This window comes from Callionymus lyra, chromosome 4, assembly GCF_982586985.1.
Source record: "Callionymus lyra chromosome 4, fCalLyr1.hap1.1, whole genome shotgun sequence".
NCBI classification, from domain to species: domain Eukaryota; kingdom Metazoa; phylum Chordata; class Actinopteri; order Syngnathiformes; family Callionymidae; genus Callionymus; species Callionymus lyra.
The window spans coordinates 18,292,989-18,313,298 of record NC_141821.1 but is presented as its reverse complement, the minus strand read 5'-3'; the positions used below and the strand labels follow the sequence as shown (position 1 = coordinate 18,313,298).

The 20,310-nt window shown below is 37.6% G+C and overlaps 2 protein-coding genes across 3 annotated transcripts in view; one reads left to right on the top strand and one right to left on the bottom strand.

Annotated features, from left to right (window-relative positions):
• Positions 1–17,068, top strand: part of cntnap2a (contactin associated protein 2a) — a 283,671-nt gene extending 266,603 nt beyond the window's left edge. For both annotated transcript variants that reach the window (XM_087789051.1, XM_087789050.1), the window contains 4 exons: positions 460–553; positions 11,254–11,529; positions 13,523–13,594; positions 14,448–17,068. In XM_087789051.1, coding sequence (XP_087645177.1) covers positions 460–553; positions 11,254–11,529; positions 13,523–13,594; positions 14,448–14,647 — 642 coding nt within the window. In that variant the 3' untranslated portion in view covers positions 14,648–17,068. The remainder of the gene's footprint in view (positions 1–459; positions 554–11,253; positions 11,530–13,522; positions 13,595–14,447) is intronic.
• A 633-nt stretch (positions 17,069–17,701) lies between these two features.
• LOC148081976 (lipocalin-like) lies at positions 17,702–19,151 on the bottom strand. The gene is made up of 6 exons (XM_087788098.1): positions 19,013–19,151; positions 18,683–18,822; positions 18,469–18,548; positions 18,209–18,322; positions 18,023–18,124; positions 17,702–17,949 (listed from the first exon to the last, which is right to left on the bottom strand). Exons 1-6 carry the CDS (start codon positions 19,097–19,099, stop codon positions 17,930–17,932), a joined length of 543 nt encoding a protein of 180 aa, XP_087644224.1. The 5' UTR covers positions 19,100–19,151; the 3' UTR covers positions 17,702–17,929.
• Between the last annotated feature and the right edge of the window lie 1,159 nt (positions 19,152–20,310).

Here is a 20,310-nt window from a genome sequence, read left to right as displayed (position 1 = left end):
GCAGTCTAGCTCCAGTGAACATAATAACAAATGGAAGTAAATAAACAAGATAAAAAGTTAAAAATTGAACACTTTCCAAAAGATAGAGAAGGTTTGCTGTGACTGTAATTGAGGAAATCAGAGTCTGTGTGGAAGAAAGGTCTTTAATTGTGTAAATAATCGCCTGTTTGGAAATTCTAGTGTTGTCTTCTGCTTTGTCCCAGCTAACCAGGTGCCAATCTGAGTTCTAGCAAGAGACTCAGCTGCCATGGACGGGTATAGAACGATGAGGAAAAAGCCAAACCATTAATGTTGTAATTTATATTTGCCAGAGAGTTTCTGTGATGTTTCTCTTATAAACCTGTGAGACACATTCAGCTTCATCCTCCAGCGAGAGCTTTTAATGATGCTTTGGGTGCTTTTGAAATCTTTGAACGTGTTGGTTGGTTTCTCACAGCCTGTTTGCTTCCCTCACTCCAGCTGGACCATTATCCTGCGGTCACCTACTTCCTCCCAGAAGCCTCCGACACAAAGTTCAACCTGGTCAAGACGGTGTTTTTAGGAAAAGTATTTGGTGAGTCACTCGATTCCTTTCAAACAATCAAGTTCATTTAAATACGTTTGTTGCCATTGCTACATCAATTACAAACAAACCATAATGTAGTTTGCTTTTGTGAAACATCCATCTCATCTTGGAATTATCTTCTCATGATTCACTTAAAAGACACAATATATACATTTATTTCACATTTATTACATATATATTTTACATATTTGAATTCAACTTACGTTTGCTTCCGGATGATTAAAAAAAAAAGCGCTTGAATCCTCGGAATTTAAGATTTAAAAAAAAATAGGGAGGTAAAAAAAATAGTTGTAACTACAAATTTTGTCCACCAGATGACGCTAGAGAACTTTAGTGTCACACTAACGCTTGCATGAAATTTGAGATTTTACATCTCTGACTATAGGGGCCATTGTTATAATATATAGTTTATTTATAGATAGATGTATAGATATAATATATAGATTATAAAGATTCTACATGCCGTTTATCTGCCTTGATATATGTATCTATAACGCTTTGGAGATTATTTCATATAATTGTTTCTGTGACTCTTTTTGTATCTTAATTTTATTTTCTAACAGTGACTCATAATTTTTTTTTTTTTTTTTTAATGATTATTGATCAGAAAAACAAACATAAATTAAATTATTAAAAGGCCATTTAGGTTTATAGTTTCTGGATCATTTTTGTTGTCAAATTTCGATGAATGTGGAAACTACAACAGAAACATAAATACTACAATCACAGAGACACTTTCTTTCATGAGTAAATATCGCTGTCGTGGATTCGACTGTCTCGTTCCGGCTCTCCATTGTGGTCCCAGAAAAAGAGAGGATATCAAACAGAAGCTCTCTGTTTGATGCATCACAATAACAAAGGAGCCGAGCTGAGAGACATCTCTCTCGTGACAGACAGCTCTTTGTTCACACGCCTGTCTATTCTAGAGCAGTTTTAAGTGAAAGAGAAATTTCCTTTTAGAGATTTTTTGTTTGTTTGTTTGAGGGGAAGTTCTTTTTATTTTTGTAAAAGTGATACATGTACTGTGACATCTTAAGATTTGAGGTATTTCATTTTTATAGTTCATCAAAGGTCAAATCTTTGGTCATACATTTCACATGCTAACCACAAAAAAAACACTGTCACGGAACATAACTTTGCGAAGAATCTACTAGTTTAACCCTTGTAATATCTCAGGGTCAAACTGACCTGAAGGCCCTGAAAATCAATGTGTTTGTGGTCTCCCTTGTGGTATCTCTGTGTCAAACTGATCGACTTTCACCACTGCATTTGAGTTTCTGGGAGTGTGGGAGGTTGTTGTTTTCGGGACTTCAGGCCAACTTGACTCTGAGATAACACAAGGTTTAACTCAACCCAGCTTCTAATAAACATAATAAAACTACTTGTTCCTACATGGTTCCATGATTCTGGGTGAACATTCGAAATAACATTTTATTTTAATTGAAAATTATTTTGTGGTTTATATTTCAATAGTGTGTGTATAAAGACAATCACTCAATGTTTGTTTTTTTACTATTAACACTCAATTATGCCATTTATTCATTTGTGTGGTGCAATTTAACCTCTGGCCACTAGTTGGCAACATTTGTCATGTCCTCAGTGCCAAAGTAACAACAAAACTGGCGAAATGGCAGCAATGACTGAAAATTTAAAAACTTTAAAAGGCCAAGACAACATAAGACAAACACAGGAGTCCCAGAAAACCAGGGAAAAACCTGTTTTAAGATGTTTCTTGAAGGAGTCAGTAGATCCATCAAACACAGAGAGAGAAGAAGATCGTTCCAAAGCTTAGGAGCAACAGCCTGGAAGGATTTCTCTTCTCTGGTCCGGAAGCATGTTCAGGAACCATCAGTAGATTCTGATCCACAGACCTCAGAGCCCGAGCTGGGGTGTAAGGCTGGATTAGATCACTGATGTAAGGTCTGACCATGAATAGATCTGAAAGTAAGAACCAGAATTTTAAAATTGATACTAAAAGAAGAAGAGTTCATGTTGTGACATAATTTTCCTAAATTTAGAGATTTTTCTCAGTTGAAGGAAACAAATACAACACCCAGGTTTGTCAGGCTCAGTTTAACAGACCGGCCTAAGAAACCCAAGTACTGACTCAACTCTGGTACCTTATCATCAGGCGCAATAACCAGAGTTTCAGTTTTAATTGAGCATTTGTGGACAACAATTTAAAATGTCTTCTTAGAGCTCGTAAAACTTCAAAACACCACCAAAATCTAATGATATAACATAACATCGGTGACGAGTTCAATTCATTCTGACTTCATATTTTCTCTCTGCATCACAAGATACTTTGTCCTATTTTTAGTGTATCTTAGATTACAGAGCACTTTTTTATGTGGCAGCCCTCAGTGCAATATTATTTAAGCGAATGTGATTGATGTGCCTCATTAAGGTTTTATCTCATCGCTGACAGTCTGGACACTAAAGGTCCGGGCTGTGGGATTTACAGTTTGCCCTCTCAGGGGCCCTTTTGCTTAAGTGCTATTGATTGTGAAGCTCTGAGATGATTCAGCAAATGTTGCTCAATGTGTAACAGTTCCACTTATTTACATGTGTGTCAAGGTTAGTGTTTCTTCTCCTGGATACGTGGACATGTGTGTGTTTGCAAGAGGAGTTCCTATGGTATGATGAATGTTCATACATCGCTGCAGTCCAGGGGGAGAGATGGAGGGGATGAGTCATGAATCAGCATGACAGAAGGCACACGAACAACACACTCCTCATAGCCACAAATGTGTCCTTGTTTGTGTGTGTGTGTGTGTGTGTGTGTGTGTGTGTGTGTGTGTGTGTGTGTGTGTGTGTGTGTGTGTGTGTGTGTGTGTGTGTGTGTGTGTGTGTGTGTGTGTGTGTGTGTGTGTGTGTGTGTGTGTGTGTGTGTGTGTGTGTGTGTGTGCAACTCATGGGATTGTTTTTAGCAAGCTACAAAAGTATTATTGTTACCTTGTAGCAATTACTTCCATGTGCTTTTTTTGTTTTTGCAATAATGAAAGTTAAAACTCTACCATGTGCCATCACCACCGCCATCATTCATTCATTGTCTACCGTTTTATCCCGGGATCGGGGTCGCGGGGAGAGTGGAGCCTATCCCAGTATCATATGGCGAGAAGCAGGGGACACCCTGGACAGGACACCAGTCTGTCGCAGGGCACACAAAGACAGACAACAATTCACAACCACTCTCATACCTACGGACAATTTCACAAAGTCTTCAATCAACCTCTGTATGTTTTTGGACTGTGGTAGGAAACCGGAGTGCCCAGAGTAAACCCACTCAACACGGGGAGAACATACAAACTCCATCACCTATATTATATTACATCTATATACTGTATATATCACAACACGATCTGGATAATCCAAGCGTTCTTGTCTTCTCTTTTGGACTATTATAACAGTTTATTTTGTGTCTAAACAAGAAGGATCTGTCTCACCTGCAGTTAATACAAAACTCTGCAGCGAGAATTCTGAGCAGCTCTAGTAGAAGAACTCACATTTCCCTGATCCTTAAAACTCTGCATTGGCTGCCAGTTTCTTTTAGGATCAACTTTAAAATTCTGGTTCTTACTTTCAGATCTATTCATGGTCAGACATTACATCAGTGATCTGATCCAGACTTACACCCCAGCTCGGGCTCTGAGGTCTGTGGATCAGAATCTACTGATGGTTCCTGAACACGCTTCTGGACCAGAGGAGAGAAATCCTTCCAGGCTGTTGCTCCTAAGCTTTGGAACGATCTTCTTCTCTCTCTGTGTTTGATGATCTACTGACTCCTTCAAGAAACACCTTTAAGACACTTTTATTTGTGCAGGCATTTCCCTGATTTTCTGGGACTCCTGTGTTTGTCTTATGTGTCTTGGCCTTTTAAAGTATATATTTTAACTGTGTATTATTTTTGATTGTTCAAGTGTGACCCTGGTCTAGAGAGGCGCTTTACAAATAACCTTTACTTTACTTACTTACTTTACTTACTTACTATATAAATGTTCTATTCCATTTAAAAATATGATTTTAGTGGTGGGATGGTGAAGCTTCATGATACGGTATCCTCACTTTGTGTTATATTTTTTTTGGCTGTGAATCACCAATTTATTTAATTCTCACATCAGTTTATAACTAAAAGCTTCACTGAAAATGATTTAATTCACCTATCAATATATATAAATGTGGTGACTAGAAACTAGAAACACACTAAAGAGACTTGATTATTTTTGCCCAATATTATCACAACTCTTGTTTATTATGTAAGTAAGTAAGTAATTTATATTTATAGAGCGCTTTTCTAGACCAGTATGATAACAGAGTGAATTTATTGTGATAATATGTTCCGCAAACTCAAACATGAACTTTCATCTACTTCGATGTGAGCCAACTATCTGAAAGGCCACATAAAATGACTTGTCAGGCCAGATTTGCCCCCCACCTAGATTGACAGATGGTCTGTAACGGAGGTCTTGGTGAAATTATCAGGACATGGCAACGACAGAAAAACATTTCTTCCCTTTTTCACCTCTTTTTAAACCTTGTTCGTACAGGTGCGTTTACTGTAAATATTGGGAGTCTGTGACACCAGGTTTTAGGTCGTTTTGATTTTAATTTGAGGCCTTGTTGTTGTATTGTTAGTATTGATTGTGAGGGAGAAGATAATCAACGTGAATTGTTAGATTTAGAAGAAAGTTTTGGGGATTTTAAAAGTAGGATTTCCTCTCCAAACATGAAAGAAACAAATCTTTTACTAGCTAACACACATAAAGAGAGAGAAGAAAGTTTTCCTTCATTCATCTTCTATGCCGCCTAATCCCTTATGAGGGTTGCGGGGGGGCTGGAGCCTATCCCATTTTCTTCGGGCGAGAGGTGTGGGACACCCTGGACAGGACGCCATTCTGCCTCAGCTCAGACAAAGACACACAACCATTTACACACACACACTTATACCTATGGACAAGTTCCCAATCAACCTCTGTATGTTTTTGGAATGTGGGAGGAAATCGGAGTTCCCGGAGTAAACCCACGTAACACAGGGGTCCCTACCGAACTGGAAACGAACCTTCTTGCTGTGAGGCAATCGTGCTCCCCTAGAGAAGAAAGAATTAATAATGTAAATATAAAGAGTAAGTGTTTCCATATCATTGTCATTGTTGGAACATTGCAATCGTAAATATGTCTCATCTTTCTTCTCAGTGGTTTCTTTAGTTCCCTGAGACTGTTGAAAGCCTCACATGACTCTTGTTGCCTGAGAGTTCTACACGATTACGCTTCTAAAGTTACAAAATTACAAATAAAGAACTTTGCCTGCTTGCTTGTAGCTTTTTCAGAAGCTTGTTGTTTAACTCATTAATATGCATCTGGATGTTTAGTTGATGAGCAACAAAGTGGACCTCGAGAGGCTGCCGTACCGAAAACACTTGAATGAGGAAGTTGATTAATTTTAGCTGCTTCATTGTTGCAGCTGAGAGTGTTTTCTTAAAGACATCACAGTGCTGCCCAATGATTAAATAGCGGTCGTATCCCGCTGAGTGTTGGCTGTTTGTTTTGTGACAATGGAGAATACCAGGGGAGTCGTGTGAGACCCTCATTAAAATAACTGATGGACTTCTTATGACTTATGTTCAGACATTTTGTTAGCGGAACTTTGGAACTGCAGCGTTGTTCTCTTGTGTTTTCATTTCAGAAATATAGAACAAAACAACAAATGAACTGTTCTACATTTTTAATCAGGCACACGTTCAAAGCTTGTAGTTGTATAGATATAATGGATGAAGGCAAGAGTCTTTCCACCCAATTCTGTTGTGTCTTATTAACTAGAATCCTTCCAGTTCATTTTGAATCCCCTCCTAAGTGTCTAGATGGAAACCAAACAAACAAACCATGGGTTTAATAGCACACTTTCTCTGAGCTTTCTTTTGTTCGGTCACCCTCAGTTTCACCGTGACTCGCTGGAGAGCTGATTAAAGCTGATGTGACAGATAACAGATGGCCGCTATCTCCAGCAATTGTTCCAATCGTACGTTCCTATCGGGCTTGTTTTAAAACCACGACCACATGCTTTGTGTGTTCGGATGACAATCAGACCTTTGTGTTTTTAGAGATGTTATGCCTAGAAAACTACAACAAACCATAATGACCGGCAATGAAATATAGTTACTTATTAAAAGAAGAACTAGTTGAAGTTGAGTTGAAAAGTACATTTGTGTAAAACAACATTAAACATTCATGAAACGGTAAATACACTACAATTTATGTTGTTTATAAGTCAGCACAGACTATATACATATTTTGATTCTTATTTATTATCTAATAATCAAATTATTAAACCAGCCTTGTTTGAAAGAAAAAAGAATATTAATTGAAAAAAAACACTTGTCTTGTATACTTGTATAGATTGTCCACAAAAGTTTTATTATGTTTAATGAGATATTTTATTATTTAAATCAATATCCTAGTTTAATATTTTTGTAATTTTTCTTGTTTTTGCTGTGTAGCCCTTTGAGATAATTTGATATATAAAGGGCACAACAAATACCTGATTGTAGTCCTAATATTTTCATTTAAGAACTGATATTTAGATAATTTGAAGATTTTTTTTCTTGATTATTACCACCAATAAAGGGCATTTTAGGCATTCAATGTTTTATTTTGGTTCCTGTTCTGTTGATCGTCTGTGGATTAGCTCTTGGTTTGGGTTTTTCTTAAATAGTATTACTGCAATATAAATAATTGTCTTTTTTTAGCATTTGAAAATTAAATGACAGCATTGGTATTGTGGTACGTTCTCTATATCTCTTAATGATTTCACTAAAATATGAATTTGAACACAAATAATCACACAACCTTCTTAACAGAGGTAACACGTGTACAGTATTATTAATGTGCAACATTTTTACTGAAGGACTTCACATTCCACTCTGCAACAAGAAACCCCAAAAGGTAAATATCAGGTGAACTTGACATAGAATAAAAATTTTGGAGGGGGGGTTTGGATCAGAGCATCGCTTCAGAATTGGCCGCTGAAAGAAAAGAAAGAAAAGATCACTTAAATAGAATCTATTTTTCACGATGCTCTTCTATCTCTGATTCCTCAAACCATTCTTCGAGTGTGTGGACAAGAAAACCACCGTTTCAACAAATCAACAGTCCAGATCCATCCTGGTTGAGATCCGCGGTCCAGATTTTCTCCACTTGCAGCATTTTTGTGGGGGTGTGTCTGCACTGCAGAGGGAGGCAGAAGGAGCTAGACTGATGCAGAGACTCGCTGTTCAGTGGGCCGAACAGAGGTGGAGGAGAGGAGGGGAAGCCGGGTTGCCTGAGAAACTGAATCATCACTGTCAATAACTTGACATCGGTAGCTATGCGTCGTGTTTGTGTTGCATGTTGGAAACGTTACTGATGCTGTTGCAGTTTTAAACTTATTGTGCCTCATGTTTTAGGGCAGAATGGATGTTTAGAGGTTTGCTATTCCCTGTTTAGATGGAGTATTGGTGTCCCATTTTTGTTTTATTCATGGTGAGTTTAAATATTTGTCCCTCCATATGCTCTTTAAAACTGAGACATGGACTATCTGTTGAGTCACCTGGTGTCCTCCGTTGCTATTGGCTGTTGCAATTGACTAACAGATTTTCAGCTTTCAGGAAACTTTTGGGTTATCGATGTTGATCGTTGATATGACATTTATTTCTATTTGTTAGGTTATTAAATAAAAGCCATGGTGTGTAGAATCAATTAATATTTCCCTCATGTACCTTCAAGGTGTCACCCTCCATTTGTTACCACGGCAACTGCTTCTTATCTCCTCCCTAGTGGTACCTTCCTTCTTTTTACTGTCCCTCTTATTCTTCATTACTTGAATGTGTTCCTGCTGGGAAGATCTTCTTTTGTGTTGGGCCCGACTTTCACCTTGTTCCCCTTGCTGGATGTGAGATGAGGGTCGACCACACCCTCCCCCGATGCTTATCCAAGCATCCTCTAAGTATTTAGTGAGGAAGATCCTTCCTAAAGTCTCATTTGAAGGTCATTCACTTGATGACCTTCCTGTTGCTGCCGTGCTTTGTCACTGTGTGTAGAGGCTGGTGTTGGGTGGGGCAGAGGTCACATGTGTTTCTAACCTGGTCTAATCTTAAATTTTTGGTGATTTCATTAAAGCTGGCCTGACACTTTTTGTCAGTCGTGTTGTGGGGGGGTGGAGTTCATTGATTTATTTGCTCTTCAGAAGTAACAACAAGGCAACAGAGGGGATTACGGATAATCAGCCTTCAGCTCTCAAGGCAGAGAGACTTATTACTTAGCCATATACTATATTGTCATTGCTTTTACTATTATCACACACCCACTCACCCTGATCCATCTGTTTCTATTAATCTGGCATTATCTTACACATTCCATTTATTCTCTCTATATTTTTAATACTGCTTTAATATAATCTATGTTTTATCTTACTTTTATTAGCTTCCGTTATATTTTAGTACAACCTCATCATTTATTTCTTTCGGCTTGTTATACGATTCCATAACTGCTGGTTCATCCAGTTCCTGCGGATTCCCGTAATCTTAATATGTGAATATGTGAATTTTTCGTCAAGAGTAATGCACCATAGGCAGCGTTGCTTCATGAAGCAGTGTCATGTTGTTTAGAGGTCAGTAGGTGGCACCATCAGTTTAAAAATGTGATGTTTCATTAGAACAGTTCAAAACCAAGAAAAATACTGCAGAGACCGCCATCTAGTGGACTCTGAAAAAAATGACTCTGCCTTGTGAAGCTTCATTAGAACATCACTAGAACATAGAATCATACGACAAGCATCTGTTCCCCTCTTTTCTGGATTATTATTTAACTTAATTTAGTCATATTCATCAAGAATAAATGTATATATTGTCCTCAAGTATATCTTCTATACTGTGTAACACTATTTATTTAAAGTCTTTTTCGATAATGACATTTTTGTTCTGCACATCTAAATACCTTACTTTTGATATTTCTATTTATTCCACTTATATTGTGTATTACTTCAATTTAACCTATAAAATCAAATGCCAACACTTTACAATTGATAGTTGAGAAAATAATAATTGTGTTGTTTTTTTCTCTTCCACTGGTTCAAAATGTTAAACACAAATGCTCACGGTTCCTAATAAGAAAGAAAAAAAAAAAACTCAAGGCATCTACTCAACAATTCCTCACTAACAATATCGACCTTTAACATTTCAAATCATCACATCTGTGTTGTCTTCAACCCATCTTATTAGACTTCCCAACAGGCGTGTTAATATTCACACAGCAGCCTCCGCACTCATCTACACATGCTGGGGAATACAGGAGGCGGAGTGGAATATTCAGTATTTATTGAAATGCTGCTATTAGTATTCTGCTCGGTGTCTAACGCAGGGAGCCTTCTTTGTCTGCCTCGTGGCTCCACATGCTCTCTACACACCCACACATGATTTAAATTCACAGCCATCTCCATACACACAATGCTGATTTATGGCAGATACGTCTGTTGTGAAAGTGGGTGTAGCGTGGCGAGGTATTGAACCAAAGATGTAGCAGGTAAAACAAATAAAAGAAGCGTTGTAGTTCATTGGGTCAGATGACTCACATGCAGAACGCTCATGAAATGCTGGGTTCAGTTCCAGGAAGATAATCGATAATGTGTTGAGCAACACTGAAGCCTCGAACATAAAAATAAAGCAACAAAGTTGTGACAACATACAGGGGACTCCAAAGTGACAACATACAGGTCAGGTGACTCCAAAGTCACGAACGATGCAAACTTATGAGATGACTCACCGCGGACTCAGCGGAGGTCGATTTTTTTTTGTTTGTTGTTTACTGCGTCAACTCAAGGCACTGCTGATGACAATGGAGTTCATGCAGGAAACGAGTTATAAAAGTAAAGTGTTCCGGGTCAGTTTCCAATATAAAACACTATTGGCACACGTTAAATTACACTTGATACAGACAGGAACACAAACCATAAGTTGAACCAGGCCAGGCCTAGTGATGGTCTGATGAAGCTTCGTGAAGCAGTGTCATTATTTTCACTAGATTCATCCACATAGATGGCGGTCTCTCCACTTTTTTACTTTATTTTGAACAACTGTTCTAATGAAAAATCACATCATTTTTAAACTAATGGCGCCACCTACTGACCTCTAAACAACATGACACTGTTTCATGAAGCTTCACCAGCACATCACTAAGTACAATAGCCTGTTACAAACTACCTCATTCAATATCTGCCATAAAAGGGTTAGGGTTAGGATTACATCTTCGGGCGGAGCTCCAGTGCACACCTGCTCACACAACTAGGGAGAAGGAAATGTTCATAGGAAAGCGACATGGCATCCTCATGCGATATTTAATTCACCCAAAATTCTAACTTCACTGGTTGTCCCTCTTGCTCAGCTGTCCAGGGTGTCCTCTTGTCCCTTGAAGTTGGAATGGGATCCAGCCTCCACCCTCAAAAATGACCTTAAATAAAGAATAAGATAAATGAAGCCTTGGTTAGGCCAGGAAGAAACATTAGAAAAGGATTATTCTTACCATTAAACTTGGACTTTCATTCAATCTTAAATTATCCTCCTGGTTTCAAAGGGGAATCTGATATTCAGCGTGACTCTATATATTGGTAGCATTAAGTGGAATCCTTCTTTTTTTAACGCTTCCTCTCTGTCTCTCCTCAGAAACTGGACACATAGATCCGGTGCTGATCGAACGCTACAACTTCCCAGGTTTCATTGGCTGCCTCTCCCGGGTGGAGTTTAACGGAATAGCCCCACTGAAGGCTGCTCTGAGAAGCAAGAAACATAAACCAACAGTAGGTGAGACGGAAAAACATCCGGCCGCATCCTCTCCGGTGTCCTACCAGGGAAAACTGGTGCATTCCAACTGTGGGGCGTCACCTCTCACCATTCCCCCGATGTCGGCTGCAACTGACCCGTGGCGTCTGGACAACACAGGTGAGGACTGGCAGATTTTTATTTTTCTACAGATTTTTTTTCTAGTGGTTGAAAATGTGTAGTCAATCTGACATCGATTCAGGTCCAAACGCACAGTCAGCGATCACAACTTTTCTGCAGTCTAGAGAGTCTGTACATAATATAACATTCACTGACATGCTGGAGGATGAATATCAGCACTTTCTTCTAAAGGTGTTTCCTTCCTGTTCCGTTACACCTAACTGTGGACTGCAGTCATTTCACTTTGCATATTACTCCAGATAGCTGACGAATGTATTCTCTGTGATTTCCTTTTCAGCCTCTGCAGTTTCTGTCATAATCACTCTGTGTTCTCATTTGTGTGGAGGTTTCTCTCCATGGCAAATGCATCAATTACAAATGTATGGACAGAAGGGCTGCTTGATCTTGCCTGATGGTGCCATGTAGATTTGCTTCACCATCCTATTCCTACTATTTGTGCAGGCTTTTCCCTGATTTTCTGGGACTCCTGTATTTGTCTTATGTGTTTTGGCTTTTTATAGTATTATTTTTAACTGTGTATTGTTTTTGATTGTTCAAGTGCTTTTTTTGACACTATAAGGCGCTTTACAAATAACCTTTACTTACTTACTTACTGACTTACTTACCAGTGAAGACACTGTATCATGATACGTTTAGCATATTACATATTTGGCACTTGCCTCCTAATTATTAATCCAACAATTTAAATGAAATCTGGCATCATTATAAAATTTAAAGTGCCATCCTTTGGTCTTTCAAAATTAAAAGCACTGTATCATGATACAGTGTCTTCACTACTGTTTCATGAGGCCTCATCAACCATTACTACTGCCTATTAACATGGGTTGAGGAAAATGGCAATATTGAATCTTGTTTTTTGGTTAACCTGTTTACTTGTTCTTTTAACATTTAAAAGGCAATTTCAGCTAAAGTTGCCCAAGTAAATTACTTTAAATAAGTTATTTACTCACAAATGTATCCAATCCAAATGTACACGCCAGTGTCATAAATAAGGGGTTCCGGGATTGTACATTTTGTGGCCAATACTGTTTGCCAATGATGATTTTTGCCTATTTTATTTATCTATCTAAGTAATTTATACACACACAAAAGTCACCTTTTAAGTTTACTATTGATCCCACAAACCTATTATATAAATAAAAATGTAAAAACACTGTAAAAAACGTAAACAATCAACAACCTTTTTAGGACAATAACAAACAATACACAACTCAAAGTGTTAAATGAAATAAAAAATTCTCAAATAAAACCAGTGCAGACAAACAAAATCAAACAATTCAGGGTTTTCATTTTAAGTGAGGGACTGATGAAGCTTCATGAAGCAGTGTCATTATTTTCAGAGCCCACTAGATGGCGATCTCTGCACTATTTTCCTTTGTTTTGAACAACTGTTCTAATAAAACATCACATAATTATTTAACTAATGGCTCCACCTACTGACCTTTAAACAACATGACACTGTTTTACAAAGCGTAATGAGCCCAGTGTTTTCGCGTTAGTTTTAAAATATCATACATTCTTGAATGCGCCACAGCAATCCCATTGTCATTGAATGCATCATTGATGTCAAAGAAGTGCAAAGAGCGTTTTCAGACATGGTGTTTCTTCCAGTCTTTACCTTCACCTAGGCATTCATTTTTAGTTTATTTTTAAAAGACAAAACTATCTATATAAAAACTATATTATACAAAAAACTTTGGAACAAAAGACTAGTACAAAAAAAGGAAATTGCAACCCAAAATATATACCTGTCTAAGATAAGCTCAATACATATGTATTTTATTTATGGGGCCTCCCTTCAACAAACAGGGAGGCGAGGCTTGGGACTCACTGGAAAGGTTGCAAAATTTCACACATAAAAAAATCGGAGTCACTTATGATTTTATACAGCGATTAAAAGTGAAGATATTCTTTGATCGTTCTTGTTCAATCAAATGGCAGTACTGAACCAAATGTATCGTCTTTATTGCAGATGCAGAATTTCCCTTCAATGAGGAGCGAGTCATTCCTGATGGAGTCAACAGAGACTCCGCCATCATTGGAGGTAAAGACTAGGCAACCTTTCAGTCTGCTTTTCTATTTTTTTCTGACTTCTGTAGTTTATTTAAACTCAATTGTTAGGTTTACAGGTTAACGATAACCCCCGTAGCAAAAACAGTGGGGAAAGTGTCTCGCTTTTATGAGACACATAGTGTTGATCATAATTTTAGCCTCAAGGGAAAGCAGAAGAAAACAGAACTGACTCTTTTCACAACAGGCTTAGAATTAATAGTATTTTTTCACACAAAAGCTTAACAGATGGGACATTTTTGGAAGCAGAATTTGGGGGACTCTGCACAACAGTAGGCTTGAAGTTAGTTTTGCTTTCAGTGACAAACATAAAAACTATTTTTTAATACCAGCTAAGGTAGTGAAAAAAAAATTATGAAGAGGTCAATAGATTAATATATGTTGTACTTATGTTAATATAAATGAGAAAATAAAAAAATGTGTTAATTTGGTTTTATGTTTTGATTGCAGTTACTTTTTGATTAAATGTAGAGACTGTTTTATTTATTTTTTTCTTTTAGAAGAAATTTTGTTTACATGAAATATTATGAATATTAAAAAATATATATATTATAGATATTTTTTTTGTAAACCCTGTGCTTTAGACGACAGAGTTGTGAGTAAGCCTTATTTTATTTATTTTTTTGGCATTGAGCAAATACTCTAGTTTTATTTATTTAGTTGTACTTTTTTTTAACCTTTGTGTTATCTCCCTGACTTCCATAAATACTAAGCCAAGACAAAGAACACCACAAACCCATTTGTTTTTGGGCCTAAGGGTCACCTTGACCCTAAATTAATCCAGGGGTCAATGTGCAGTTGGTGTAACTCATTTTGTCTTCCTGCAGGCATCATCGCTGTGGTGATCTTCACCATCTTGTGTACTCTGGTGTTCCTGATCCGCTACATGTTCCGTCACAAAGGGACGTACCACACAAACGAGGCCAAGAGTCAGGGCGAGTCTGCCGCAGAGTCTGCAGACACGGCCATCATTGGCGCAGAAAACCCAGAAACCATAGAGGAATCAAAGAAAGAATGGTTCATCTAGGAACTACGTCTTCACTCCTGGCACAAAGTTGATCTTTAAGCCAAAAGTTGCCACAGCGTCTGGTGTTTTAATGGAACGACCAGCCAGAGGAGAGAGGCGGAAAGGCCATGAAAACGGACAATGATTTCCTCGGGAAGTCAAAGACATGTAAAAAATTCTTTATTATATATGTTTGTTTTGATTTTTATATATATCCAGAGACGAGAGGATGGACATCGGACTGAAGATGTAAATACTGACGGTTTTGTTCCAGAAGGTTTCAGCCGTTTACAAATGTTTATGAGTAATTATATTACCGGGTCGTTGTGTTTCACTAGATTTTTCTAACAAAAGACTAACGTCAAAAATGATCAGATCATAATGCCAAACTGATTTTATCTATTCTTAATATTGTGTTTGCATCATGTCACTGTAACCATATGGAAAGTGGAACCTGATATCCAGAGTTATTTTGTAAATATAATGTTTTATGTTATGTTTTTATTCCCAAAGATTTTTATCAGATCACCTAACAAAAATCTATCGTCCATGTCAGATCTATATCGAAGGTTTGTCTATAGTATATGAACCTGACAGAGCTTTACGTTGAGCTATCATTGTTTATTCTGAGCTCTGAAGTTGAAATTCAGATGAAAAGATTGTTGTTTTTTTATTAATCGTGGCAGCTTGTTTTCTTGGCTTGAATCAGCTTTTCATGTAATTGTTGACATATTTGCCAAACACATGAGTCTTAAGTCATCCTTTCACAAACTTGAGGGCTTAAGTTAGAGAACTGATTGAGATGAATCTTTATGGTACATTCAAATAAAGTGATTGAGGCATCAAGACGTTAAGAACGTATGTTTAAGCTACGAGGAACAGACGAGGAATTATTGCTGTGCCTACATATCTCTTTATTCTTAAGCAGCTCGAGGAGAAATAAAGTGTTTCTGATGTGCTTGTGCAGGAGCATAACTGGCTAAGAATAACTACTTTGTTTTTATCGTGATATGAGAGTACGTCCTGTTCTCAGGATGTATGTAGCAGATTCAAAACTATTTCAGGTATTCATTAAAAATTAATAATGTTTGAACCTCCACCACCACGTCTTCAAACGATGACCTGACATTTTTCCAACATGAAAGTTTTTTTTTGTTTTTTTTGACCTTTCAGACACTTTTTCAAACACAACCCACGCCATTTTTTAGCGATAGAGAAGATAAAAGACTCCTACAGCAGCTACCAAATGAAAAGTTGAAACTTTTTTTTACACTCAAGGTCATCTTTTTATTTGTACTGCTTTCTTTACAGAGATAAAGCTCTGTTTAAATGATGTCCTTCGCATCACAGATCCTGGAAAAAAAATCTACACATCAGACAAAAGAGTTGAATTCCATCCGGACAAATTGAATGGGACTTACTTCAAATGTTGAACTCATGATCAACCTACATGCTCTTCCTAATTTCTATTACAAGATCCAAAACCATACTATTTCAAGCCACTTTAATACAAGAAATCCCAGATGTTTTCTGGCCCAGCTGAATAGACTAGGCTAACTGGCTAATAGCTCTACTCTAACTGTATGTTCTTGTATAACGGGTCTTCTACTCCAGTTCCTGGTCTACAGCACTTAATGATGGGTAACTATTGGGGGTATTCAGTTGCAAATGTTGCCTCCAGGTTTATCATCAAACTGGTGCCATAAAACAGCCTTTTCCGCCTCACTACACAGAAATTGAAACTGATAATAAACCGTTTTTTTCCAGAGGACCCTCTTTTTTTGTCCCTCAAGGGTTTCATGGTTCCTATTAACAGGATGGCTGCGCTGCGAGTATGTAGTCCTGCTTCTGTTTTTGGTGCCATATTTAGTAAGAAAAGGCAGACTAGTAAGCAGATGGTACAATCGTGTGCCTTTTTTCAGACATCTTCAAATAATCATAAGTCATCCAAATTACTGCTCTTACTAAAACCCAAATACAACACTTATCAGAACCACGATATTCTGCTGGAGGTTCTCATTTGAAATCATTATTGTGATACTATACAATATTCTAATGAAATATATGAAATGGTCTTCATGAGTGTTCTGGTTCTGGTCTATCTGCAGACTGACACCCAGCTGCTTTTGTATAATTGACAGTTTCAAGTTGCTCCTTCAACTTTAGACGATGATCAGACGCTCATTGAACTCACTTCTGTTCCCTGATCACGAGTGTCACTCGTGTGGATGACGGAGACGATTGACCTGCCAAATGTTTTGTTTCAACATGAGTTTGCTTTTTGGGTCAAGTTTTTTCTTTACTCTATGACACAAGAAATTCAAGCTTCAATCAGCCCCTGGTCTGGTTTAACTTTAGTTGTACACATTACTTATTTATCATAATCTAAATGTTTTTGCTTTTCGTTTGAAATGTGTCCAATAAAATATTGTTTGATCTCTACTTGTATTTGTTGTTTTCTTTTAACATTTTGGGTGTTTTGTTCCTGCAGGTTACATCTAACGATTTAAAGACATGTAATCGTGTTTAACCTCTGGCACAAATCCTTATTCATATCATTCTCAAGTGTATAAAACGTTTTAAAAAGTGTATCAAATCATATAGTAAGTGTAAGTCTTCAAGTCTTAGAATTATGTGGCATCGCCAAATATAGCATGGATTAATGAATCTCGGAATAGGATTTTCATTTTAAAATTCACTGCAACACTTTCTAAACTTTTCTACTTTTACATTACAGTCAAAACCTTATAATTAGTTTAAATCATGCATGATTTAAAGTTATGGTCTTTACAAACATTTTTTGTATAGAATATACTTTTTTCCTGGACATATTTACTGTATAATAAACATTTTATGATTCATGACACATTTTCTTTTATTCAATATTACTTATTTACTAAGAAATCTTTTTAATTCCTTATAATGTATAAACAATTTAGCTTCCTACACAAAATTTGATCAAAAGTGTATTTAATGTTTAATAATATTGAATGAAATCCTCAGTCATTATGAATTCAAGTGTATTTATTTAAACAAGAATCCACCGTTAAAGAAAATATGACAAATCAAAGGTAATTCAACATTCAGAAGTCTCATTTGACTTTATTTTTCTTGACTTCAACAATGTACACAATGTATATACAACAGCACAAGTATGTATGTATCATAAAAAAGTACAAAAGTGAGCTGATGACTTCCGAAGTCTTTTCTCGTAAAAAGCAGTAATTCCTCTACAATGTGTCTAAGTTGCTCTTTAGTGCAGCAGTTAAAAGGAAGTGAAGGTTCATTTGAAGTCCGGACTCTTTAGGCTTCTGGGCACTCGCCTGAGAAAAACAAGACACAGTCAGAAGGTTTGAATAAAACAACCATGATGGTTTTAAAAATCAATGAAATTACCGTTGGATGGCAGCATGGCGATGTTTGCAGCCTGGATTCCATCATCTGTGGAGAGCTTTGTGAACTTCTCCTGCATTTCAGCGGTAGGCTCCGTAGAGCGAGCTGTGGACGCAACAGTTTGTTCTCAAATCTGCTCCCGGGGGGGGGGGGGGTTTTCAATCTGCGAGACATTAGAGCCACACTCACTGTAAAGGGTGGTGAGGACCTCGGAGACTCCGTCCTTGGTCTTGATGGTGCTGATCAGAGCGTACTGGTCGTACACGGCATCCACGACGCTCATGTCATTGTCGTTGTTCCAAACTAACGGAGAAAGCAGAGCAAGAGAGTTCAGGCGTGAGGTTCTTCTCTCTATATATAAATATATATAAATATATATTAAACAATTTCCCGAAGGAGACCTTCTGAGGGATCAATAAAGTTCTACCTATATAAGACCATGGACTCACCCTCGCTGAAGAAAGTGAAGCGACCAGGAGTTTCTGTCTTTTTGGCCAAGTGGGTCATTTTCCAGCAGGAACCATCAGCACTGAGGAGCAGAATGTTAAATTTAAGATGTTTTACATACAATGGTTACATCCAATCTCTAATTTACACTAGGAATATTTTGTTCATTTATATACATTTCTTGAAATATTTCAATAGTTTTATCTGTTGACTTACTTGAGATTTGCGAAAGAGAGGTCCATGTCTCCTTCCTCAGTGGCCTTGATCATCACCACTCCCATCTTCATGTTTTCCTTGTGGCTAACAAACCAGGCAGCGTTGGTGGCGAAACCAGTGATGTACCATTTGCCGACCATCTACCATGAAAAAAAGTTTATTCTTCATTGCACATTTTTGAGCAGAATTCAGGTTCATAACAATGATTTAAGTCGACATTAAAGTCACTTTCACCTCTCAAAATGCACACCAACAACAGTAGAAACATTTTTTTATGCTAGTTTGGTTTTATGTATTGTTGTTCGTCCGATTTAAAGTCAAAGATCTCACCTTCTCCAGGCTGAAGTCCTTCACCGGCAAGGCACAGGCGGCCAGGACACACAGCAGAGCAGCCATCAGCCTCAGCAGAGTCTTCATCTTGTTCTTTCTTTTCCTTGAGCCTAGCGTCTCTTCGGGGGGGAAAAGTAATGATGAGGTGAGGAGGCAGACGGCGCAGACCCTCCTTATATAGTCTGACTCCCCTCCCTCTTCTGGACTCCTCCTTTGGTTTGCATGTCAAAACAATTTCATTCAAATGAAAAGCTGTTACACAAGTGGTACATGTGTGGGGAGGGGGGGGGGGGGAGTGTTGATGCTGAATGATTACAAAACAATCTGAAACGGTTTCAACCTTAAAGTTCACATGCACTTTAACAGATGTTTCATAGTCATTTCAACACTGAACATAAAGAATTACAAACCATCTCCAATAGTTTCTGCTGAAAATTTTCTTGTGATCATATAGGAGAAAGTGCACTAATAATCCATTTGGACCTCTTTTTATTCATAAAAAACATGTTGTGCTAAAGTTTAAACTGATTTCTTCGCTACATAATTCAGTACATAAACCTTTGTATAGCAGTAAAATGAAGTAATAAAGGACTAAGACAGTTTATCCCTCCACTTAGAATCTAATTTATACCGATTCATTAGGTATTTTAATTTTTTTTTTAGCCTTTTAATTATCATGGCAACACAACCTGTATAGCAATGAAGAAGAAACACCAGATATATTTAGCTGTGCATGTCTACATACTAGAATTATCAGAATTGTTGTAAGTTTAAATCCTACTAAGGAAATTATGTGTAATGGTTTAAGATGCACCTACAGATATGAGGAAACTAAACAAGTCCTTCCTCTCTATTGTCACAGAAACACTGGACAAGCCAACGTTTGGCTGCAGTGAAAGAAACTCTTGTGCGTTTACTCGACGACACCGGACATGTTTAATTCTCCAAGTGAAGTCCTGCGGTAACTCACTTGCCGTTAAAGTGATAAGTGTATTAGCGGGTCTGACCCGAGCGGAGACAAGAGGACACATCCACAACTCTGCATGTCAATGACCACAACAATAGAATGCACATTTTTAGATAGCTCTGAGTTATTTGTCGCAGAATCCAACAAAAGCTTCTAAAAAGTCTGCCTCAGGATAATGGCTTGTAACCTGAGTGAACCCCAGGAATGTAACTTAGAGTTGATCAGGTAATCAGATCTTTTGTGTGAGGCGAGACAAGAGCAGGCCTGCAGCTTTGCTGTGAGGTAAAAAAACAAAGGGAAATAATTTGTTTTGTAACTAACCTCCTTCACC